The 27,238-nt window shown below is 35.9% G+C and overlaps 2 protein-coding genes across 2 annotated transcripts; one reads left to right on the top strand and one right to left on the bottom strand.

Moving 5' to 3' along the window:
• Positions 1 to 309: 309 nt before the first annotated feature.
• LOC149895315 (uncharacterized) lies at positions 310 to 26,926 on the bottom strand. Its single transcript, XM_090118695.1, has 4 exons — positions 26,776 to 26,926; positions 26,132 to 26,200; positions 18,050 to 18,181; positions 310 to 980 (listed from the first exon to the last, which is right to left on the bottom strand). Exons 1-4 carry the CDS (start codon positions 26,807 to 26,809, stop codon positions 541 to 543), a joined length of 675 nt encoding a protein of 224 aa, XP_089974821.1. The 5' UTR covers positions 26,810 to 26,926; the 3' UTR covers positions 310 to 540.
• On the top strand, positions 1,088 to 13,349 carry LOC149895316 (uncharacterized). The gene is made up of 2 exons (XM_090119028.1): positions 1,088 to 2,513; positions 11,908 to 13,349. The coding sequence occupies exon 2, from the start codon at positions 12,009 to 12,011 to the stop codon at positions 13,347 to 13,349; it is 1,341 nt and encodes a 446-aa protein (XP_089975154.1). The 5' UTR covers positions 1,088 to 2,513; positions 11,908 to 12,008.
• Positions 26,927 to 27,238: the final 312 nt, after the last annotated feature.

A 27,238-nucleotide genomic window follows, 5' to 3' on the forward strand; every position in this document is an offset into this window, starting at 1 on the left:
TTTCACAGACTCAACGCACACGACGCACATCTTCGATCATTTTGTCGGCAGAGCTGTAGGGACGTAGACGCTATGGAAATCGTGTAAAGTGTGCGCCGTCTGCGTTAGCGCGCGTTGAAGCAAACGTTCAATTCTTTTCACACACTTTTGTGCGGAGCGGCGCGGTGCGGTCTGCCCGAATTACACGGATTTTTTGTGCGCCGGACTTTTTGCGCGTCGTGTGCGTTACTGCATATAATTTCATAGGTTCTATTTTCACAGACTAAAAAGTGCGTCACGGATAGTCTGTCGTCTGCGCATGGCCATAGAAAAAATATCATTTTTCAGTTTTCATTGAAAATTGACGCTTATAAAACTTGCTTTTTTTCCTTCACAAATATTTCTTGCTTAAAATTTAAAGGTTTTGTCAAGAATTAATACAGTAAAAAAATAAATAAAAAATGCAAAAGAAAATACCAACTTATTTTAAATATCTTACATAAATAAAAAAAGAGACTAAAGTTAATGGTTTTAAAATTAAGATGTCTTTTTACAAATGGTCTAATTAACTCGAATCTTTTTAGGTATCGGAGATTCTATATCCTCAGACTGTCGTTTAAAAGATACCCTGTTATTATTGTCTTCTTTGCTTTTCTTTCCTTTACCTTTTCCTTTATCTTTTGTATAATATTCCTCCAATTTATGACTATTTTCACCAGAAAGATGTTCTAGAACAATAGATTCATCTAATTCTCTATTTTTTGGCGGCGAATCTTCGTAATTTTGACTACATTCATATTCTTGACTTTCAGCTTCATTCTCTATACTTTTATTCTCTGTACTTTCTATACCTTCTTTCTTTTCATTCTCGACTTCTTTGCTTTCATTCTCATCGTCTTTCCTTTCATTCCGGTTTTCTTTGCTTTCGTTATTTTCTTCAGTGTCACATTCGTCGTCTGAATGAATTATGTTCCTTTTTGGTTTTGATTTTGAACTGCCAGCTGCAAAATAAGAAATATATATTGTAAATATTAAAATTGTTGTTTCTTATGTATTACTAGCCGGTAATTATATTGTAAATATTAAAATTGTTGTTTATTATTTTTTCCGGTTCCGGTGATCGAATTGTAAACACGTACGCGAAATCTGCTCCGTTAATATTAATTAATAATATTGTACACTGCGAAAGATAGAGTTGCTTCACCACAAGTTCGTCCGAATTAGTGATCAAACTATAATTGCAGAAAGTGAACAGTGCCAAATTTACATCTATTTCATCAATAAATCTCAATTTTACGATCGAATATCATAACCTAAAAACTAATTATCACTTCAAACATAAAGGTGCTACCAACCTAACGGATACCGTCAAACCTGTCAAGTGTCAATTGTCAGGTGTCATCCAAAGTGACAGCAGACATTCAACTCCGTGTTGCCAGTAACAGATTATAATTTCCACACAAGGTACTCGGTATTTACCACAACAAAAAAATAAAACAAAAATAATGGAAAAAAGTATGGAGTTGCTCTGGTCAAGATTAGACGAGAAATTAAACCAACAAGTCACGCTCATAACCGAATCAGTAACGCAAAACATAATGTTTGCTATAGATGAGAGAATCAAAACAATAACCGAAGAAAATATTGAACTTAAATCTAAAATATCAAAGTTGGAGTTAAAATTAAATGCAATCGAAAAGGATAAAAGGAAATGTAACTTAGTATTTTTTGGAATTGACGAATTTGGCAAATCGGAAGCAGAACTTGTGGACTACATTAAAGAAACTATTATCGATTCAGGAACGCATCTAGACAGTCAGGAGATAAGTAACATTTATAGAATTGGGAAGAGAATTAATAACAAAAATCACCCCATTGTGGTGACAGTAACGTCAACATGGAAAAAACATCTAATCTTGAAAAATAAAGCTAGACTTCCGCAAGGCATATATGTAAAGGAAGATTTCTCGAAAGAAACGCTGGAAAAACGGAAGTTACTACAACCACAGGTGGAGGAAGAAAGAAAGAAGGGAAACATAGCCTTTATAAAATATGATAAATTAATAGTGAAGAAACCATTAGACCAAGCAAGAGACAAGAGGAAAAGGGAAGCCTCGGGCTCTCCTAAATCTATTCAGAAAAAATTAAACACTAAAGTCACAGCTTATACAACGGCTACAAACTCTAAAGGAGCTGCAAAGGAAAACATAATTAAACCAACTATCCTTAACTTTATTGAACGACCTAGGTCAGCTTCACTCTCAGAAATCCCAAAAAACTTGTAACGACCACCGGCACCTGGAATCAAACCCAGTATCACACAACTTTATGCAAAACAACTACTAAAGAACACACCCTAAGCCGGTTGGTCACCGTGGGGGAAGACGACCACTACCTTCCAACGAAGAACAATAAAAATAAAGAAAAACTTAAAAATATTTATATAGCCACTTTTAATACACTTTCATTAAGGACACCAGAAAAACTTACGGAACTTGAACTAGCTTTAGAAGATATTAAATGTGATATTTTAGGTGTTCGAGCAACGAACAAATATTTTATTTTAAATTACTTATTATCCATAGTTACATTACATTAATGACAATTATTGAGCAATAACGTAAATGAGGTCAAGCTGCCTCAGCATTATTATCGTGCGACGGCCGAGCCGGCCGGAAAACGCAGTTCTTCCATAGCAGCGCCCGAGTGCTAATCTATCCGCTCGAATCCGCGTGAAGTATATATAATTATATAGCGATAATTAAAGTGTTCCCAGTTGTCCCATAATATCATAGCATTCTTAGCAGCTTATAACGCGACCTAAATACAGTCCACATTCGATGTAATACGTAAACCGTACATTTTCGAGCCGGATTACCGTAAAAAAGTGTGCCGCGTCGCGAGTGTAAAGTGTGACGTGGAACCGGAAATCCACGTGTCCCTTCTTCCCCCGTGATATTTATTCAGCGTATTATCTTATAACTACAAGCAAGCAGCATATCATTCAACAGCAGCCAAAATAAGCATTTTAACGAGATACAAAATCCAGCATTTTCAAGCCACAAAAGAGCTTGCGTCAGCTCCACGTGTCGCCACGCACATCGCCCCGAGCAAAGTACAGCCAACCAGCAGCAAAACCCCCTATCAGAATATCTAGCAGCAGCATTCGAGCGGAATAGAAATTAACAGAACAGCAGAATTAGCAGAATCAGAAATTATTTATCAGCGACCAGCATATAGCAAGTAGCAATCAGCAATCCGTGAACTGCAATTAGCATCTAGCATCCAGCATCTAGCAACTAGCATCTAGCAACCAGCAATTAGCATCTAGCATCCAGCATCTAGCAACTAGCATCTAGCAACCAGCAATTAGCATCTAGCATCCAGCATCTAGCAACTAGCATCTAGCAACCAGCAATTAGCATCTAGCACTTGGCATCTAGCCTCCAGCATCTAGCATATAGCAAGCAACAATAAGCGACCAGCAACTAGCATTTAGCAATCAGCATCTAGCAATCAGTATTAAGCGACCAGCAATTGGCATCGAGCATTCAGCAGTCAGCATCTAGCAATCAGCAACTATCAATTAGCATCAGACGATCAGTGACCAAAAATTAGCATCTAGCAATCAGCAAGCAGCAAATAGCCATCAGAAATTAGCAACAAGGAATCAGCAACCAGCAACCAGCAAGACGTAAGCCAGCCGCCTACGTCACCAGCACGTGCCACCACGCGTCAACCGCCACGTCAGCCAGCAACAGCAAGCAACCTAAGGTATCCGGGGACGTAGCCACGTCGACCGTATCCGAGACAGCCAAGTAAGAATTTTCCATTTTATTTTTTATTTCTACCGTTTGATTATTTTATATTACAATGGAAGCTTTATATACGGTCCAACTTGAGATCAAGGACAAAATAAAGAAGTTATTAGCGAATTTTAAAAAAGATAGTGCAGAGCGTAAGAGTATCGAATATTGCAGACAACGTTTAGATATATTAGAATCTTTATGGGATGAATGTCAGAAAAATCATGAAAAGCTTTTAAAATATGAATCGACACAGCATCAATATTTTATGCGGGAAGAATTTATTAACATTCACGACATTTATATTCGAACAAAGGAAGCGATCAGTGAAGCATATGATAATTTTTTATTACAAAAGCAAGCCCATCTAGAGCCGAAAGCGGGAGGATCCGGTTTAGAATCTCAAACGACGCCTAGGTCTACAACATTTCAATCACGGGGGACCAACAGCAAATTAGACGATTTATCTCGAAAGCAGGAAGTCAATTTTAAAGCATTTATCAGAGCAGTAAGAAACATTGAGGTGAATAATTTGGAGGAGAAGTGGGAATATGAAGACTCCCTTCGTATTCTCCACAATCGATGGTCAGCGGTGGAAAATTTACATTGGGAGATAGTTGGTGAACTTGGAGAGGAAGATGAAGCGTACGAAATTAATTTTACTAAGCATGAAAAAATATATATCAATACAAAGAGAGCTATAAATTCGAAAATGTGTGCAACAAGTCATAGAGATAAATCAACTCCGCAGATGGATATACCGACATTTTCTGGCAATTATCATCAGTGGGTATCATTCAAAGACCTTTTCAATGAAGCTATACATAAAAATACATCAATATCGAACGCGCAAAAAATGCAATTTTTGAAAGCTAAAGTAAGCGGGGAAGCCGAGCGCCTTATACAGCATTTGCCTATCAGCTCCGATAATTATTTAGTTTGTTGGAACATCCTTAATCATCGATTTAATAACAAAAAGCTAATTTTTACATCGCACGTTAACATATTTCTCAATTTACCTAATATACAGCAGCAATCATATATAGCAATCAAGAAATTACATGACGTCACATTAGAAAGCTTGCACGCTATAAAAAACCTGGGCGTAGATATAACTACTTGGGATCCGCTATTGGTACATTTATTATCACAAAAATTAGACAGCGAAACTTATTCTGAATACGTAGAATCATTAAAAAACTCTCGAGAGCTCCCTATACTACAAGAATTTTTGGATTTTCTTGAAAACAAATTTACATCGCTTGAATCATCACGAAGAAACCAAAATTCAGCAGCAGAACAAAGATATCATAGAACATCAAACCAATTATTAGCAACGAACAGACAACCCATACATATTAATTCAAATAGAATTAATATTAATAGCCAAGTAAAGAGGTCACTGACGTCAATGCACACCTCAGCGAAAAAATGCCCCTTATGCAATTTCGAACACGCGCTCACTAATTGTCCACAATTTATTAAATTATCATTTATGAATAAACTACAAACGGTTAAGCAACTACGGTTTTGCATTAATTGCATTTTTGATCACAATGGAAGTCAATGTACTTCGAATAAGCGGTGTCATGTGTGTGCTGGCGCACATCACACGTTATTACACGAATGTTTTAAGCAGCAAGCTAGCGAAAATTTTAGAAATAAAAAATTGATGGGTAGCAACACCCAAAGACAGGTCTATTACAGTCCCAAAAATCAATCGAATATGTCTCAGCAAGATGATTCTGAAGTACTTTTAGCCACCGCATTGGTAAAGGTAACAGCTAAAGATGGCAAACAGCACATTATGCGAGCACTGATCGACCAAGGGTCTCAAATTAGTATCATAACCGAACGAGCAGCACAGCAACTGGGCTTAAAACGTCAGCAAAGCAAAGGGATCGTCCTTGGTGTAGGGGGCCAAGAAAACAACTGTCGTGGAAAACTCAAGATTAATTGCCAATCTATATATAACAATTTTACCTTCAACGTCGATACATTCATTATGACTAATCTTATAAAAAATCTACCTAATAGATCGTTTGAAAAACCCGGCTGGTCGAAATGTATAGCGCACTTAAACTTAGCAGATCCAGAATTTAACAAAAGCCGAGCAGTAGATATTTTATTTGGAGCAGATATTTATTCATATATTATGTTAGATGGGATCATTCGAGGCCGCGAAATCTCACAACCACTAGCACAGCAGACGCAATTGGGTTGGTTATTATGTGGAGGCAGTATAAATACCTTCCACTGCAACGTTATTTTGAATCACATACAAGAAATTCAAGATTTTTGGAAAATAGAGGATATACAAGAGCAAAATGATATGTCAGCGAAAGATAAGCAGTGTTTAGATTATTACTTAGCAACTACAAAGCGATTAAAAAACGGACGTTATGAAGTAAGCATACCTATGGAGGATCAAGCGTTAGAAAAATTGGGATCGTCTGAAAAACTAGCGTTAGCACAATTTAAGAATTTAGAAAATAAACTTAATAAGCAGCATGAATTATCGGAGCAATACAAGCAATTTATGAGCGAATATATACAACTGGGACACATGAAACTAGCAGCATTTAATTCAAGCGTACAATGTTTTTTACCACATCATGGGGTACAGCGAGCAGCATCCAGCACCACTAAACTACGAGTCGTATTTAACGGATCAGCAAAAACCACGACAGGCTACAGCTTAAACGATGTTATGCACAAGGGACCCAATATGCAAAAGGATTTACAAAGTATCATTATCAATTGGAGACTATACCGTTACGCCTATACATCTGATATTGAAAAAATGTATCGACAAATATTAGTAAAAGAAGAAGACCAAAAACTTCAACAGATATGGTGGAGATCAAGCCCAGACCAGCCTATAAAAGCGTATCAATTAACAACTATCACTTACGGAACGAAAGCAGCACCTTTCTTAGCAATTATGACGTTGAATCAGCTAGCACAAGATGAGCAAAATAATTTCCCAAAAGCAGCAAAAAGCATTAAAGAAGAGTTTTATATGGATGACTACATCTCGGGAGCACACACAATTAGCGAAGGACAGCAAAAAATAGCGGAGGTGAATCATGTACTTAGCGGAGCAGGGTTCTTATTGAGAAAATGGATTGCAAATGATAAGAGCCTCATTGAAAACATAATCAGCAAAGAACGAGACGAGCAATCAACATTTATGTTTAAAACGGAAAACACGCCGAAAACCTTAGGCCTACAATGGGACCCTATTAGTGACGTATTTGTATTCGACTATGATAGCGTATTATATGAAAACTCAGCAAAGTTAACGAAAAGAAAATTATTATCGGAAATGTCTAAGCTATTTGACCCATTAGGATGGTTGACGCCGCTTACAACAAAAATTAAGATTTTATTTCAAAAAGTATGGTTACAAGCAGATCTGGAATGGCGTGATCCAGTCTCCCAAGATATAAAAAGCGAATGGATAAAAATAAAAAATGAACTAAATACGTTAAAATGTATTAAAATTCCCAGATGGTATAAATGTGATGAGAATAGCATAATTGAATTACATGGGTTCTGCGATGCCTCAATAAAAGCCTATGCATGCGTCATATATGCCAGAGTCGTAAAAAATAGCGCAATCTCAACTATAATAATAGCAGCAAAATCCAGATTAGTACCAAATAAAAAGGAAGTATCTTTACCTAGATTAGAATTATGTGCCATGGAGTTATTAGCAAAATTAATGAATAAAATAAAAAATAGCATCAGCAGCACGAAAGTTGAAATTTATGGATGGAGCGATTCAATGGTAGCCCTTGGTTGGATTAACGGCAATCCCGACCGTTGGAAGCCCTTTGTAGCAAATCGAGTAAAGAAAATTCACGAAACAATGCAACCTCAATCATGGCGCTATGTAAAAACGAAAGAAAATCCAGCTGACGCAGCGAGTCGAGGTCAAACAGCATTACAATTAAAAGAAAACTTATTATGGTGGCAAGGTCCAGAATGGTTATTGAGTACAGATTTTAAAAATAAGCAGCAGCACACTAATTATATGACAAATTTAGAAATAAGAAAACAAGTAAATATCATTCAAAAAACATACACATCAAGCATAATAGATAATTTATTAAACAAATATAGTTCATTAATAAAAATAGTACGAGTATTAGCATGGATATTACGAGCGATTACACCGTCATTAAAACAAAGGCCGACGTATCTCACATTACAAGACGTGAGAAAAGCTAAAACGGCAATTATTAAATATGTTCAATCGACTGAATTCTCAGCTGATTTAGAGCAATTAAAAAAGGAAAATAAATTACGATCGAATAGTGCATTATTAAGCTTAAATCCATTTTTAGATGAAAATGGTATTTTAAGAGTTGGAGGTCGTTTAAAGAATGCAAACATCAGCGAAGATATGAAATATCCAATAATTATTCCATATAGCGGACGTTTAACGGAACTACTTATAAACGAAGCACACGAACTTTCTTTTCACGGTGGAGCAAAAATTACTGTTTCAATTTTAAGGCAAAAATACTGGATAGTTAAGGGATATCGAGCAACAAAGAAGCAACTTCGTGCCTGTATCACATGTAAAAAGCGAGAGCCTACGAAATTACATCAACTAATGGGAGATATGCCTAGCTATCGTGTTAATCCAGCTCCTCCATTTTATCATACAGGAGTTGATTTTACAGGATTCGTCTACGTCAAGATTAATAAAGGTCGAGGAGTTAAAACCACGAAAGGTTACATAGCGTTATTCATATGCATGGTTACGAAAGCGGTACATATAGAGATAGTTTCTGACCTTAGCAGCACAACTTTCATAGCGGCTCTGCGACGCATGGCAGCACGACGCGGAACCCCAAAGCATATGTATTCAGATAATGGCACGAACTTTGTCGGAGCAAATAAAATTTTACAACAAGAATATAATGAATTAATAAGCAATTTTAGCGATAGTTTTTACAAAGAAATCACTGAAATGGAGATAGAATGGCACTGGAACTGTCCATCGTGGCCTAGCGCAGGAGGAATTTGGGAAAGATCGATAAGAAGCCTAAAACAGCATATAAAGAGAGTAGTGGGAGAGCAAGCTTTAACCTTTGAAGAATATAGCACAATCCTTGCCCAGATAGAAGGATGCCTTAATTCAAGGCCTTTATGTTCAATTACGGAAGACGTAGAAGATTTAGATTTCTTAACACCTTCACATTTCTTACATCAGCGAGCGGAGAATACTCTAATAGAAATAGCACATGATGCCAGGACCAGATGGTACTTAGTAAATAAAACTTTTAATGATATTTGGAAACGTTGGAAAAATGAATATCTCAGCCAGTTGACCGTTCGAAGCAAATGGTTAGAACCTCAAAGGAACCTTAAAATAGGGGATTTAGTGACCATTCACGATGATATTATGCCAGCCGGGAAGTGGCCAGTGGGCCGAGTAGTAGAAACCCATCCAGGAAGCGACGGGTTAGTAAGAGTCGTTACATTAAAAACAAAAAATGGAATCTTAAAGCGGCCAGTAGTAAAGTTATCATTATTACCACTCGAAGAAAAAAGCAATCATCAGCAAAATAATAATATATCCATTCCAAACAATAGCAGCGAATTGAAAAGCGAAAGAAAGGAAAGTCAAATCATTCAAAACAACAGCAGCGAATTGAAAAGCGAAAGAAAGAAAAGTCGAATCAGACAAAATATTCCTTCAAAACTTGTAAGCGTCGTATTATCATTAATATTTTTTATGAGCATTTTATCGTACTCTACAGCGGAATATAAGTTAAAACAGCTTGAAAGCAATCTATCCATATACTTTGACTCGATGGGCGAAATGCAACTAGCTAGGGACAAATGGAAGCTAATCGCATATTTTGACATGTCTCCATATTGGCAAGGGAACACAGCGGCAGATCTTTTATCGGATTACTTAGAAAAAACCTGCGCTAATATGAATGAATCGAATCACTGCCAGACTATCTTGTTACAAATACGTCACGATTACAATGAACTGCAATACTACAACCAGCTGTTACTGAATCAGCATTTCGACGCGCGGTCAAGAACCCGGCGCGGTCTTTTCAATGCGGTCGGCTCAGTGGCTAATTCATTATTCGGAGTACTTGATCAAAGCTTTGCTGAGAAATATGAACAGGAAATCGAGCTCATTCAAAATAACGCCAATCATATATCCCAACTTTGGAAAAACCAAACATCAGTCATAGAAGCCGAATTCAACATATTAAAGCGAACTGAAAAAACCATCGAAACGCAGTACAAAATCTTTAACAGACATTTAATTATCCTAAACAATAAAACAAATGTAATCCAATCAGAAATTGAGACCATTCAGGAAGTGACCTTATCAGCAATAGCGTGCAACAATTTGATTCAGAATTTACGGAGAATTCAAGATACTCTATTGGACACCACCACTGAAATTTACCACGGCCAGATAAATGTACACTTATTGTCACCAAAGCAATTACGCGACGAGCTGCAAATTATATCAAGTCAAATTCCCAAGGACGTCACATTACCCATAGAGAACATACATACAGACCTGTATAAAATCTATAAATTGATAAAGGTAAAAGCTAGAATTACCGAAAACTTCTTTATATTTGAAATACTCATACCATTAATTAGCCGGGACAACTTCCAACTATATAGATTGATACCCATACCGAAGCAAGTTAACAGCAACATGATAAGTATAAAACCAATAGCGGAATATATTTCTATAAACATAAAGAGAGATGCCTACATTACATTAACATTAGCCGAGCTACAAGCATGCCAAAACCAGAATGATATTTATTTTTGCCAATTGCACGGTCTCATAATAAGCTTTAGCAATAATGAACGTTTTTGCGAATTAAAAAATAATAAATGTAATTACATTATAAACAGCTGCAAAAGTAGTTGGATACAATTACACGATCTAACTACATATTTATATTTTCAATGCGATACTGCATACATACGCATTATATGTGACGATGACATACAGTCGCGCCAAGTCAGCAAGGCCGGGCTTATATCACTAAACAAACAATGCATAATAAAGGGACAAGATATCACACTGTACTCATTTAAGCAACTTGAAAACAAGCTATATCTGAAACCCGACATATTAGAAACCAAATTAAATCCCATTCACAATCTGATTAACTCTGCTCTGCCTATCGAAAACTACTCCGACGACGAAGATATCAACGCATCATTAAAAACTCTTGGGAAGAAAATAAAAATAATGAAAAACGCTGTCGAGAATACGGATACCTTAGGTATTTCAAAACACGACCTACACCAATACGCAGTGTCATATGGAACACTAACACTAGCAATATTAGCAAGCATCTTTTTCTTCGTGTGGTGGCGAAGGAGTCGAGCGACTCCACAGCAGAGCGTCCCAGCAGCCCAACAGCAGAGCGTCCCAGCAGCGCAACAGCAGAGCGTCCCAGCAGCGCAACAAACTATTCAGTCTCGGACAATACCCCAAGAGTGTGTCGATTCTAGTGTGTGTGTGCACCAAAAAAGTGTTACTAGTGTTCGTGCGTCTCCCTTACCCGAGCGGGGAGAGTGTAGTGAAGTATCATGCGAACAAAACAGGCTCAGACGATGGGCAAGTGGGCGATTTAAAAGGAGCGATAGGTCGACGTCTCCAATAGCTCACAAACGCTCTGCTATAAGTGAATCAGTGGTGGAACTATAATCATTATGCATTACAAACATTTCCAAACTTATAAAATTTTATATATATCTTCTGTGGGCCTCGGGAGCATGTTCGAGCAACGAACAAATATTTTATTTTAAATTACTTATTATCCATAGTTACATTACATTAATGACAATTATTGAGCAATAACGTAAATGAGGTCAAGCTGCCTCAGCATTATTATCGTGCGACGGCCGAGCCGGCCGGAAAACGCAGTTCTTCCATAGCAGCGCCCGAGTGCTAATCTATCCGCTCGAATCCGCGTGAAGTATATATAATTATATAGCGATAATTAAAGTGTTCCCAGTTGTCCCATAATATCATAGCATTCTTAGCAGCTTATAACGCGACCTAAATACAGTCCACATTCGATGTAATACGTAAACCGTACATTAGGTCTGAGCGAAGTAAGACGATTAGGAAACCAAATCGAAGAACATGATAAATATATTCTGTACTACATAGGTGAAACAAAGGGGTTACATGGAGTAGGATTCATGGTAAGAAAGCATCTTAAAAAACAAATCCTAGAGTTCAAAGGCATGTCCGAAAGAATCGCCATACTTAATATACACATTGAGGGATACAAAAATAACTGGACTATAATACAGATATACGCACCAACAGAAGCAGCAGAAGAAACAGCTAAAGATGAATTCTATAGTCAACTTTCAGCTACATTACAGATGGCTCATAAAAATACTATTGTAATGGGAGATTTTAATGGCAAAATAGGAAAACAGAATCAAGGCGAAGAGTATGTTGTTGGAAAATATAGCACAGGAAAGAGAAGTGAAAACGGTAAAAGACTTGTAACCTTAGCTCTCGAAAATAACCTAACTATTATGAATAGTATTTTTATGAAGAAGTCAACCAAAAAATGGACCTGGATATCACCAGACGGAACCTATCGAAATGAAATAGACTTTATATTAACCAATCAACCTAAATCATTCAAAAACGTCAACGTTATAAATAACTTTAACTTTAACAGCAACCACCGCATGGTCAGAGCAAGTTTATTCAACAAACAACCTAGGAAACAACGAAAATATCAGAAAAACAACCCAACAGTAACATACGCACTTCCAAAGAATATACAATTCAAAGAATTAGATAATATGATGCAGGAACTTTACAACTCAGAAATAAATGAGATTTATAAACTAAATAAAATAAAAATTAAGGAAAAAATAAACAAAAACCCACTTACCTCGCAGACGATTGATCTTATTCAGAAAAGGAAACTACTACTTAGAAATAGAAGAAACAAAGCCACATTAAAAGAAATAAATAACTTGAGCAAAGAAATTAACCGTAAAATTAAACAAGACAAAGCTGATAGAAGATTTGAACGTATAAAACACCACATATCGAAAACAGGAGGCATAAACAAGGCATTACGAGAACTAAAAGAGGAAAAGATTTGGATCCCAAAAATGAAAAACAAATTTAACAAACAAATCACAAGGAGACAACCAGTCCTCAAGATTGCTACAGACTATTATCGGACTCTATACTCTACCGAAGACATTCAACTAAATAGCAACTTAAGCCTCGAAGACTGTACAGAAGACATCCCACAAATTCTTGAAAGCGAAGTTCAACATGCAGTAAAATCCCAGAAGAATGATAAAGCACCAGGATTAGACAACATCACTAACGAAATGATGAAAGCTACACTACCGGAAACATCAAAAAGACTAACTAAGCTTTTCAATAACATCCTGAACACTGAATACATCCCCATACAGTGGACATCAACTACCATTACTCTCATTCACAAAAAAGGAGACAGATCTGAAATAGGTAACTATCGCCCAATTGAAATGAAATGAAATGAAATGAAATGTATTTATTGCCACAATAATTTGGATACAAAAAAAACTTAAAATCTACTTAACCTAATAACAAAATTGAAAATAAAAATAAACAAAAATAAGAAAATAAAAAAAAAGTATTTTTGTGGCAAAAGGCCCAGACTCAGCTATGCTGTTTGACTCGAGAGTACTTACTACAGCGCTGATTTTCAGTCTGGCCTTGGAGTTGAGGTTCGCCGCCAACAATCTGCCTACGTAATTATCTACTATATACTTATATATATATATATATTATAACAACGGAAAAACAATACAATAAAAAGGAATCGTCAGTTCACTACTATGTTACGTTCACATATTATACATAATACCACAAATACATATTCAACGCTAAAGAGGTTGAGTTTTTAATTATCACCACTAATCTGTTTTTTTATTAAAAAGATCTTGAGTTTTTTTTTTAAAGTTACATATGCCATATCTAATCTTAGTGGGGGAGGGAGATCATTCCAGATTTTAGTGGCAGAAAACTTAAACCCTCCTCTGAAACCTGTAGATCGGTGTTTTGGAATGGTCAGTTTATTATCTGCTTTACTTCGTGTATTTAGTTCATGCGAATCTTTAGCCCACGACAGTTTCTCATACAGGTAAACAGGCTTACCAGTTCTAATAATCTTAAACACTAGGCCCGCTAGATGAAGCTCTCGTCTTCCCTTCATCTTTAAGATGCCCTTTTTATTGAGGTACGGTGTAATATGTTCGCGTCTCGGTATACCAAAACAGAAGCGGGCACAAGCATTTTGGACGCGTTGGATGGCGCGCTCGGTTTTACCGTAGAGTCGCGGCCCGTACACCGTATCGCAATAGTTGAAGGCTGATAGCACCAGTGATTCTGTAAGTGTTACCCTGGCTTTCTCCGTAAGATGCTCTCGAAATTGGTAAAAAACTTTGAGTTTATAAAAAGCATTCCTCACCAATAGATTAATGTGATCCTCATATCGGAGTTCTTCATCCATCAAAACACCTAGATTTCTAGCTGAATCCACCCGAGCTATTTGTATATTGCCTAACCCAATTTTTAAATCATGTTTTTTTATTTTTTGGCATTGGGTTTTAGTGCCCAATATCATTAATTTCGTCTTACTGAGATTAAGCAATAACGCATTTCTTTTGGCCCACACATTAATTACTTCCAGGTCGTTATTTACTTGCAATTCTAAACATTTCGGATCTTTCGTGTTTATAGGATAATAAATTTGAGTATCATCAGCGTATAAATGAATCTTGCCATTTTTTATTTGTTTAGCCAAATCTGCTGTGTATATAGAGAATAAAAGAGGACTTAGTATAGAACCTTGGGGACATCCACGGGACAGTGTTCTATCGACCGATCTCTCGGAGTTGTCGCCATTTTGTATAATAACGTACTGTTTTCTATACATTAAATAGGACTGAAACCATTTACATGCATTCGTACTGACCCCATAGTATTTGAGCTTTGCCACCATCATCTCCACGTCTATACAATCGAATGCTCTTGTGAAATCTAAAAGAACCAAGAGACTGCCATTGCCTTCGTCACTGTTGGATATTATATCATCTGTGACTTGTGCTAAAGCTGTTGCCGTTCCATGTCCTTTTCGGAACCCTGACTGGACAAGAGGTAGGATATTTTCCTTTTCAATGAACTTTGTAAGTTGATTACACACTATACGCTCTATTATTTTTGACATTACAGGTAAAATACTAATGGCCCGTAGGTCTTTGAAATCGTTGACTATATCTTTTTTAGGTAATGGTGTAATTCTTGCAACTTTCCAGCAGTCCGGGAAAATACCCTCAGAAATAGACACGTTAATCATTGAAGTGATAACGGGCAGTGTAACTGATAGGGTCATTCGTATCATTTCAATTGTCAACGTATCGTGTCCAGCAGCGTTTGTGGATATCCCGTTGATTATTTTGCGAACATCATCAATTTCACATGGCTGTATATTAAATTCACGGTTGCTACAACATTCACTATTATAGTAATTAATCAAGTTCCTGTCCGCTGAACTATAGCCATCTATTGTGATGAAAGAATCTTGAATTTTATTTGCATTATTCAGATGCTGTGGAATGGTGTATCTTTTAGCTGCATTACCAGTTATCGCTATTTTTCTTAAATATTTCCACATAATAGATGGTTTATCAACGTTATTGTTAATGTAATAAGTGAAAAATGCAGTTTTTTCGCGTTTGATAGCGCTTGTTACGAGATTTTTGAGGTCTTTATAATACCGATAGCAAGTGTCATTTTTCTTACGTTGTGCTTTTTCTAGTGCTTTGTTTCGAAGATCCATCATAGTTACTATTGTACCAGTAATCCAGGGACGTGGTGTGTCAGTAATTTTAATTTTCTTTAACGGTGCGTATTTATCGAAGAGGGAAATTAGCAACTGATTGAAATTATTCGCCATTTCATTGACGTTCGTTTCTAGCTGTACACTATTCCATGGTAAGGCTTTTAAATCTTTGTCAAAAGCTTCTGGGTCTATATTTTTTAGCAAACGCGCGTACCTATATTGTGAGCTCTTGCTAATTTTCTTTATATGACATTCACATACAACGAGGCCATGATCACTTAAGGAGGGATTATGGACGATTTTGATGTTTCCGCAAATTTCTGGTGAATCTGTGATGAATAGATCTAAAAGGGTCTGTGATGATTTGTATATGCGTGTCGGTTCTTTCACTAGTTGGTGCAGATTTTGTTGCAACAGAAAGGAACGAAATTCAGACGCTGGGTTTTTGTCCAACTTTTACTGACATCAACAATTAGCCTGATGTCGAACGTATATAAAGTGTTCTCGAAGATACTGCTTAGCCGTATTACCAAAAAGCTCGACGAAGAACAACCGAGGGAACAAGCAGGGTTTAGAGCAGGATACTCTACAGCGGATCATATTCATGTGGTGAAACAGTTGATCGAGAAAAGTCATGAATACAACTATCGACTATACATGGCATTTGTGGACTACAACAAGGCATTTGATTCACTGGAACACCAATCTATATGGGAAGCTTTGAAGAATCAAGGAATAAACAATAAATATATAAGGATCATACAGAATATATACAAAAACAGCACAGGCAGAGTAAAACTGGAAACCGAAGGTGAAGTATTCCCTATAAAGCGAGGCGTGAGACAGGGAGACCCACTCTCACCAAAACTTTTCTCCTCAGTATTAGAGGGAATCTTTAGAAAATTAGACTGGGATAACTTCGGCATAAACATTAACGGAACAAATTTAAATCATCTCAGATTTGCTGATGATATCATACTCATATCTCATAACCCTGAAAACCTGCAAACCATGCTTCTTCAACTGGCACAAGAAAGCAAAAAAGTGGGACTATCGATCAACTATGGAAAAACCAAAATTATAGCAAATAGAGTGCGAACCCCAATTACAATAGAAGATAAGTTAATTGAATATGTCAATTCCTATATTTATTTAGGCCAACTAATAGCTTTCAGCGACCAGATGGAACATGAAGTTGAGAGACGGGTTGCCCATTCTTGGAAAAGATTCTGGTCGCTGAAAGAAATATTTAAAAATACACAGTACAACATCACAATTAAAAGAAAACTATTTAACACCTGCATTTTGCCAATACTAACTTATGGTTGCCAAACTTGGGCTAAAACAAAAAAGCATGACACAAAATTGGTAACATGCCAACGAGCTATGGAGAGGAGTATACTAGGTTATACAAAAAAACATAGAAAAAGAGCTTTAGATATAAGAAACATAACAAAACTAGAAGATGTTGTGAAAAAGACAAGGATTCTTAAATGGAGGTGGGTAGGGCATATGCTCAGAGAAAAGGGAAACCGATGGACAAGGGTGATAACCGAATGGACTCCCAGGGTGGATGCTAAAAGAAAAAGAGGAAGACAAAGAAAAAGGTGGTCGGATGAGATAAGGAGAGTGGCAGGGCCGCTCTGGCTACGGAAGGCAAAAGAACGTGGCGAGTGGAAGAAGTTGGAAGAGGCCTTTGTGTCACAAGGACACGCCAACACACACAAAGCAATTTAATTTTAGTTAATAAGTAAAAATGTAACCTGTATTGGCAATAAAGGCTATAAATAAAAAAATAAATAAAAATGTATTACTAGCTGCTCCCCGCGGTTTCACCCCCGTGGCTGCGCTCCAGTTGGTCGTAGCGTGATGATATATAGCCTATAACCTTCCTCGATAAATGAGCTTTCTAACACCGAAAGAATTTTTTAAATCGGACCAGTAGTTCCCGAGATTAGCGCGTTCAAACAAACAAACTCTTCAGCTTTATAATATTAGTACATATAGATTATGATATAAATTATTATTACCGCCTTTTTATGTTTGGAAAACTAGTTAAACATTAGCTGCTCACTCAAGTAGTTATAGGAAAACTTGCATAGTTCCCGTTCCTACGGAATTTCAGGGATAAAACCTATTCTATGTCCTTTCTCAGGACTCAAACTATATTTGTTACATGTTTTATCCAAATCGGTTCAAGGGTTTTGGCGTGAAGAAGTGATAGACACTTGCCGCGTCTGTCTCGATGTATGCTTAAAATTAAATCTTTTAAAACTACACAAGGTTTTCGTGCATAACGTATTCGGTTTTACACAAAGCGGGCGAAGCCGCGGGCGGTAAGCTAGTTTACAATTAGTAGTATAAACTTACCAATTTCGCCATCATCACATGGTTTTGTTTGATTTGTTATAAAGAAGTTAGTGATCGGTTTCTGCCATTTGGGAGTTTCTCTTGGACACACTGGGTTGCCTCCTGAATAATTTCTGGATGATTTCTCGCCACCTGCAATTAATGAATATATAATTAATTATTGTAGACCATAAAGTTAATAGTTTTACTATTCACCAGTTAGATTATAATTAGAATTAACTAGCGGTCCGCCCCGTCTTCGCCCGTGGTACCTACATGTTTATACTATCCTATCTCTCAAGTTGGATCGAACTGCACATGGTGTGCGAATTTTATTATAATCGGTTAAGTAGTTTAGGGGTCCATTGAGGACAAACATTGTGACACGAGATTTATATATATTAAGATTTCTTCTGAATAGTTTAGTTTTTATTTCTGAGTACTAATAATAATTTTTGCTACTGGTGGCAGAGTTTCTAGGTGTTGCCACAGTATGGAAAAGACGCGGGTTCGAATCCCGTTTCGTGAAGATTCTCATTCTTTAAATATTTCTCCTTTATAAAGCACTAGCTGTCCCGGCGAACTTTGTACCGCCCTGTCAATGAATGTTGTGTTACCTTTTAGCTGAACTAATTTAGGCTTTGATGAACGTAATACAATGATACAAAATAAATATTTATATGGATTGATATGTAATAGTATTTTATTTTATTACTTCAAACACGTCTCAGAGAAAAATGACTGAATTTTAATAATTTGTGCAGCATGGATTAGCTCTTTTCATTCTTTAACTGTTATCGACCACGCCATCGTTTCGTTTCACTTTAGTTGTGATAATAATTTTACCATTATCATTGGGCGATCGACGCTGATACAGTGGGTAACCATCGTTGCCTGTGATGGTCTCTGCCATCAATTTTCGTGGATACCTTTTGGTACACTCACTGTCAACCATGCATGGTGATTGGTGGTTGATGGTGTCACACGGTCCATGAATCATATTCGTGATAACAACGTTATGTCGGTCTAGATCGGTTTCAGGATTAGCAATCCCCGCACACTCATATATTTTATCTGCCCGAATCCTTTCGACTAACCAAATTAAAATGTGTGCATGCTGTAAGCCAGATTGTTGTCATTCGATTGAATACATCCATCATTGAATAATCCCAAAGATGTGTTCCATTAATGTAACTCATCAGTGATCGGTTTTTTTGCTTGAAAACACGTGTGGTGATGTCGTGCCGATCACTTGATATTTGTCCGGGAAGCAGCAGTTGAATAATTTCCATCCATTTCGGATTACATAAAAATGTAATGAATAAATCTGGCCGCCCATAATGACGAACATATTATTATGTCATTGCATCTTGCGCATATTCACTTGGGCTACCTGTGTATGTCGCCGGTAAAATAATCAATAGACCAACATTTTCTGCACCTTCTTCTGTGCTAATTGCATTGCATAAATGGATGTAATCTTCAAAACGCAATTTAGCTTGTTTATAGCAATTTGATAGCAATATTGTTGACGCAGTCGACGAAATCGCAACAAATAATTGTCAGAATTTTTACATTTTTATAGAATTTTTTTATTATTTAAGGGCTTGGTCTAGTAGTGCAAACAAATGCATCCTGTCATCCTATATGTAAATAATACAAATATACTAAGGGAAAGTTGCTCCACTTAATTTTTAAAAATTAAATCATTCTTATGTATAATTTAATATTCGTAATAAGTACCAAAAATGACAATTTGATACAATTTTCGTGAAAATTACACCGGGTGATTTTTTTTTATCAGTACACAAAATTTGCGAATACTTTCTATTGATATCTTCAACTTCATGTTTATATAACTGATCAACTTTTACAAAGAAATTTGGACGAAATATAAAAAAAAATAAGCTTTCCATACAAAATGTATAACTCTATACATTTTTTTCGACCTAAGTTTCTTAGTGAAAGTTGTTCAGTTTAACTAATAAAACGGATAAACAAATTTTGTATATAATAAAAAAAATGTAATGTTTGTGTTAAAAAATTATAAAATAGAAAAATACGCAAATGAAAACAAAAGATATTTATTTCTGACTAGCTTCCGCCCGCGACTCCGTCCGCGCGGATGTCAGTCTTCGCGTCTTCTACAGATTTATTATATTATGTGTAATATATAGATTTATATTGATAAACCTAATAAATTTTTTGCTAGCATTCTGATGCTTTATCGGTTGCACTGGATTTATCTCTTTTTTTTCAATCGCTTGAATGATATAGGATGGGTCCTTGATGGGCATCGAATGCTGAAGTCTCGAATCAATCAATTCTGACAGTAGGCAATTTATGTAAAATCTTGATAATGGTCCATCATTTTATTTTGCCTAAACGTTACATACTTTTTTATATATTCTATTTTTAACGAATTATTCACTCCAGTCCAAACAGCAAATACGCAGACTTCTGCTTCTGCAACGTTTAGTTGTCCCTGAATTTAGAAAAAATAGTCATGATTCTTATCTATGACAAAAGTGTTATTTTTTGCATTTTATTTCAAATATTAAATTTTTTTTAACCGCATCTTCCGCATTCATGTCTTTTGCCGGAATTAGACATTTAACTTCTACTAGTCCCATTTTCCCTTTTTTATATGGGAGTGTATAAAGTAAATTTTTTAGATATATCTCGTTATACTTTTAAAAAGTTATTATTGTCATTTTGCTCATTAGGTAAAGTAATTTCGATATCAGTTTTAAGTTTTTTGATACCTGCAATAATAACGTCATAATCGCCTGCACATACTTATCGATTACACCCTGTATACAATCCACCATCCACATTCATAATGTTTTCCTGTCCTCCTCTCCTTTACGCTGTTCACCGATACATTTGAAATGAGTAAATCTGCTACCACTGAAGGATGTTTCATTGTGATCAGCAAATTTTCACCACTGTTGTCGATTATTTGTTTTTCATTTTTAATCAGCAATTGGGAATCATCAGTTTTGTTTTTTTTGCAGATTGGTGATGTACCCTAACAATACGTCGAAAAGGGAAAGCATCAACGAATTATCGTTTTCGTCCTCTTTTTTTATTCTTCGCGTCTCTGTTACTTCTGTTTGTTTAGTTCTCAACACTCACTGAATTTTCTATGTTATTGTGATCTTCCATTACATCTGAGTTTTGATGATGTGATGATGATCTATTCGTTTTAATATTGGTACTTAGAGTTGGTAGACTAAACTAGAAATGGTGGACTAAATTTGTCAGCGCGTCTGTAAGATCAGAATATAAATCCTGTATTTAAGTTACAAAATTAATAATCAAACAACATGCCGCTACGTTGAAAATGACTAGAAGAAAAAGTTAAAACACCTCGGATCAATTTTGGAGTAAACAAATCATTTTCCCCGTATGGGGATTTCCCCGGATGAACTTGGGAAGTTCAAGTTCTCAATACAAGTTTATATTATATTTCGTATTTCTCAAACGAAAAATAAACATTTTTGGAACTTCAAAAAAATTATATTATAAGAAAATTTATGAGCTTACTTTAGTTTTAAAGAAATAAACATCCCTTTACTGACACCCCGTAAAATAAAGAAATTGTTGCCAATCACCTTTGCAATCTTCATTAACATATGGTTTCATTAACTTTATGTTCGAAGATAATTTTTTTTCTAGTAGTTACACGCGTATTTTTTTCGTTTATTTTCCATATCGAAATCAAATGTTTAAAAATACGAATATTTGCACAAAACTAAGATAAAAATAATCAATTAACAAAAATATTAAATTTAATGAAGTAGAGCAACTTTCACTTCGGTATGAAGGAAAATCGAGCGTAGAGCACACGTCAGAACGCTCCGGCCCAAGGAGCGCGACTAAAGAAATTCGCTAGGATTTTTCCTAATTATTATAAATATTTTTTTAATATTTAAAGAATTATCAAAATTCAAAAAAAAAATTTTTTAAAGGATTAATACTCATTGGTCTTCAACCAACTCGAATAAATTAATGGAAAAAATAACTTTTAGCAGTATTTATCAATAGATTTTGTAAGGCAAAAAATGGGAAATTTAATGAATTTATAACGTTCTAATTAAGAAAATCATAAGTTTTTCGGCAATTGTATTCAGCAGTTTTTAATAACGACTATATAAGGATAATAATGCGCTGATCAGATTGTGTAAATTGTAATCGGTTGCAACGTAGTGAGTGCACAAACTTAGCTCGAAATGTCTTTGGGGGAAAGAGACTTATCTTGAAGGCCTGATTAAGGTAACATAAAGTAACTTTATAAATGTGGAAAAATTCACGCGCATTGCGTATATAACACTTATTGATAAACAAGAAAAAAAAATTCAGTTTATCATTTCATTAGCCGGGAAAAAATTGTCAAATAACTTGTTGAAAACGCAATTTTGCTAGACTGCAGCCTTAATCGAACTAAACTTCTTGGTTAGTTTCCCCACCAAAAATACCTTATTAATTTCTGAAAACACGCGTAAACACAAACATTTGAGGAATTTTTATGTATCTGCTTTTATTGCACTTTTTAATAATTGATTTTAAAATAAATACAAACAATATTTATTTACCCTTTATAATTTTTTATTATTTTACACATAATACATTTTTGAACGCATGAATGTCAAACATTATTTTCCGTATTTGACAGGATTGACAACTAATGATTGACATGTACGAAAATCAAAATTTTGGGAAAATATTTATTCGTCTAGTTTTTGTTGTTTTTATGATTTATTCTTCTTTTCTGGACGGAGACAAAGGTAAAACTGTACATTATAGGGCGTGGAATTTGGGGGTAGTGGGGGGTGGAGAGAGGGAGGGTGGGTACTAGGAACTTCCCCTGTAAAGGGGGGGGCGCGGAAATTAATAGTTTTCGAGATATTTACAAATGAAGTTTTGGTCCGCCTAAAGCAAAGGGGGCGCAAAGTAAGGACTTAAAAATTTTATGATCTAAAGTGAAAATTGTATAGGAATCATAAAATACTTAGAAATTTTATTCAAAACGCTTAAATAAGCATGTTTTATAGAAAAAACTTTTTCTCTAAAATCAAAAATGGCCGAGATATTCGCCCTCAAAGATTGATGATAAAACCTAACTTAACCCTTTCCCTATCTCCTCATGTCTTTTTTATATTGTGTCAGACACTGCCTTAGCTCCGGCGCTACGGGAAGTGCAGCCCTTCCGCCCTTGCGTGACAAAGCACGGTCGCCCGTACTCCGCTTCGCAGCTTCGGCTTGTTGGTCGCCTTCAGCGACCAGCCTCAGCCGCTCCGCTCCGCACGGCTCCCGAGCTTTGTCACGGCGGGCGAGGGCTGCTCTCCCTCCGCGCCTCCGGCTTTTTACATACACTCTAGGGGTAGGGCAGACAAGACCACGTGGAATTCGGGGTTGACAGCTTCGGTTCTGTGGCAAGTCTTATGATAATGCAATGCTTATTTTAGCGTAACGTTTTTTAGCTAGATTCGGACTTTCGCAGCTTAATATTGAATACATAATATTCCATCATTGAAAAAAATTACATTTTACAATCCGTCATGTATCTTGGTAATTATCAAGTTTAGAGAAAAGTTGCCCCAACAAAACATGCTTTTATTAGCGTAATCTTTACGATAAAACAATAATGGTCCGGGAGCCAGCAGCAGATTTTATGACCAAGTTCCTCTCAAGCGGTAATTAGTAAAATGCATCAAAGTATAGTATTATGAAGCCTCGTGAACGTCAGCTGGAGCTCGGTTGGGGGGAAGAGCGGTTGTAGCCTCCCGTATCAGCTGACGGTTTTTCCACCAAGATACAGCCAGCTGACATATATATTTATCCACAGTTACATATAAGCTATCATCAGGTAAATTTTTGTTTGAGAGGAAATAACGGAAAATAAATTTTTCTTTAAATTTAACTTTCATGTTCGAGACACCAGCTGACGTATAATACACCATGTTGTAACCAGCTGACTATTTTTTTTCGTTGAGATATTGGGTTAGCTTCAATTTGACAAATTTTTAGCTGAGAGGAAATGAATGAATGAATGTATTTTTTTTCCTATGTGCGTGGGAGGCTACAACCGCTCACCCCCCCAACAGAGCGCCAGCTGACGTTCACGAGGCTTTATAATACTATACTCTCATGCGTCTGACGAATTATCTCTTGAGAGGAAATAGTTAACCAAATTTGCACCTGGCTCCCTAACCATAATAAATAGGTGTTATAATAATACCAACTCCATCAAAAATTTTCTAAGTCCTGCGCCCCCTTTGCTTTAGTCCAACCCTAGCATGTATTTTTTTCCAGTTCCACATTGATCTGAAGCAATTAATATTAATTATTACTTTACAATAATAGTTTTCAATACTAGTAATATTGCATTAGCTCTTTGATTTGAAATATGACAGATTTAATGTAATAGACATTATGGTTAAATTTTTGAAACATGCTCCCTGAACTTCATTATTTTGAGGTGTCTAATCGATAAAGGGACTTTTCATAGTAAACTGCTTTTCTTTTAAGTTTCTTGACCTGTAGTTTTTTTTTGTTTGAGTGGGAATCGCCCTAAAGTCGCTTCTGGCACTCGCCGGCCGCTGCCGCGGCACGCTCGCTTCGCTCGCTCGGCTCGTGCGGCAGTTCAAATGTTAACCTAACACGCTCGTCGCTTCGCTCCTCGCTACCTATTTGTATACTAAAAGTAAAAGTTTAATGGTTTTGTACAGTTTTAGGGCTTAACAGGAGTACGCACGAAACGATCTCGACTGAAAGGCGGCAAACGAACGGTAACTGAAAATGACGTCGTTATTGTTTTGTTCCACGGTACAAAGCGTACAATTAATATTGTTGTTAAATTATAAATTGCGAATATTCATAATTTTATTTTATTTAATCTATTTTACAAAAAATATACTTAATAATAATTATTTTTAATGTTGTTGTTAAAAATATACAAATTTCATAAATAAAATTTAAATTATAATATTTTTTTTGTTAGATAGAAATGTTTTACCTGAAATGAAACGCGTTTGACAATCGCTGTATGTCAATTTGACACTGTCATAACAGTAAGTTCACGTTTCAAAGATAAAATGGAGTAAAATTTTCCGATTTTCAAAAATTCGTGACTCAAAAACTAAAAGTTTTCGCGGTGTGAAATTTCAGATTTAGGTTCTATAGGACAATAGCTAACCACAAAAAAATTTACGACTCTCAACTCCACGCCCTATAATGTACAGTTTAGCCGTGACAAATCCAACGAATCTAAAACCATGAAAATTGGTTCAGCAGAACTCGAGTTATAAGTGTTGGAACATACAGACTTTCTTTTATATATATAGATTTGAGTATAACACTGGAAATTTAATACATAGTATTCAAACGGTTAACCGCCTTCTTGGTACAGTGGTTGACGCGTGAGCGTAGCACTATTCGGTCCTGGGTTCGATTCCCGGTGGAGACGAAGAAAAATAATGTCTCGGTCTGGCAGGACACAGAAGGCTGATCACCTACTTGTGCCTAAAGAAAATCGATCAGTGAAACAGATGTATGATGCATCTGCTCCTTACCCCACTAGGGGACATGGGACTTCACTTATTCAAATGGTTTCTCATTACTGTCTTACAGTAAAAAGATCTCGAAGCTTTAGAGACAAAGGAAAACCCGCAAAGTTCCTGTTCCTGTGGGATTTACCGGATAAAAATCTGTGGCAATTCAAGATTTGACAACGCGGTTGGCGCAGTGGTAAAGTAACTGCCTACTGAGCCGACGGTCCCGGGTTCGATCCCCGGTCAGGGCAAATATTTGTGTGATGAATTCAATTATTTGTTCTTGGGTCTGGGTGTTATTATCTATATATGTATTTATTAAATATCGTCGTATATATATATATATATATATATATATATAATATAGTATTTATTTATCGTCGCCTAGTACCCACAACACAAGCCTTAATTGAGCTTACTGTGGGACTAGGTCGATTTGTGTAATACCCTCTGTGTGTTCCAAATTTCATCATCAGTTCAGAAGTTTTTGCATGAAGGAGCAACAAACATACAAACTTTTGCATTTATAATATAAGTAGGACTATACCTGAAGAATTGCTGCTACTTGTGGGTGGTGCTACACTACATCTGGCTTTGCTACTCTTTCCTGCCGATACTGAAAGCAATAGAAAATGTTTTATTAACAAATAAATAAATAAATAATAACAACTAGTGGTCCCCGGCTTCGCCCGTGGTACATTATGTTTTCTCTCCAATCACCATCCTATTAATGAAGCCACCAGAATTAATGAAATCGGTTCAGCCATTCTCAAGTTATGCGCTTACCAACACATATTGCGATTCAATGACGTCATAGTGCTGAATCTTATTATTTTATGCTCTTATATCGTTCTAGATAGGTCACCTGGTGGTTCAAATGACCCATAAATTTTTCAACATGGGCCTGCAGTCTATAACATATATGTATTATGTATTTATGTCGACACACCCAACAAGCGTGTAACTTTTCAATCAAACACAATCACTTTAATCATTTAATAAAATAACCACAAAATTATGTACGTCTATTCTATTCAATAAACGAAAAAGAGGATATATAATAAATACAAATGCATTTGTTTTACATTAACGATCGCTAGTTACAATATTATGATAATTTCAAATTTGGTACTGTACAAAACAATGAAATCTGTTTCTAAATGTTTATGAAAAATTTACAATGTATTATACCTTTTGCACCCACTGATGCTTTTGTTCTAGCCATTTTATATCATGCACTTAACTTACTTAAACCACCTGTATGTTTTTCTGATCGGTAATCTTTATTTACCAATTTATAACTTTTATAACAACTTTGAGCAAAACACAGTTTGGTTTGGCGCCAAATCAAATGCCAATTAACATTTAACCTCTGTCGACTGTCAAGTGTCAATTGTCATTCTATATCGTAGTTCTATATGTTTTATATGGCAATTTGCTATTGAACTATTTGCCAGTGTCAAATTTAAAAAGTTAGAGCAACAAAACAAAGAGCAATAAACCAAAGTTGGTTTCACAGGTTGGTTTAATGCTGAGCTAAAATTTTCATAGCTCAAAATTTTGTTTTTTTCACTATAACATGTTAATTAAATTAAAATTATTTATTCAGTACAACTGTGTGTACAACATTTGTGGTCAGTTTGTGGAAGTTTCA

This window comes from Colias eurytheme, chromosome 31, assembly GCF_061535395.1.
Source record: "Colias eurytheme isolate Ceu_HAF_F1 chromosome 31, ilColEury1 Martin Lab GWU primary, whole genome shotgun sequence".
NCBI lineage: Eukaryota > Metazoa > Arthropoda > Insecta > Lepidoptera > Pieridae > Colias > Colias eurytheme.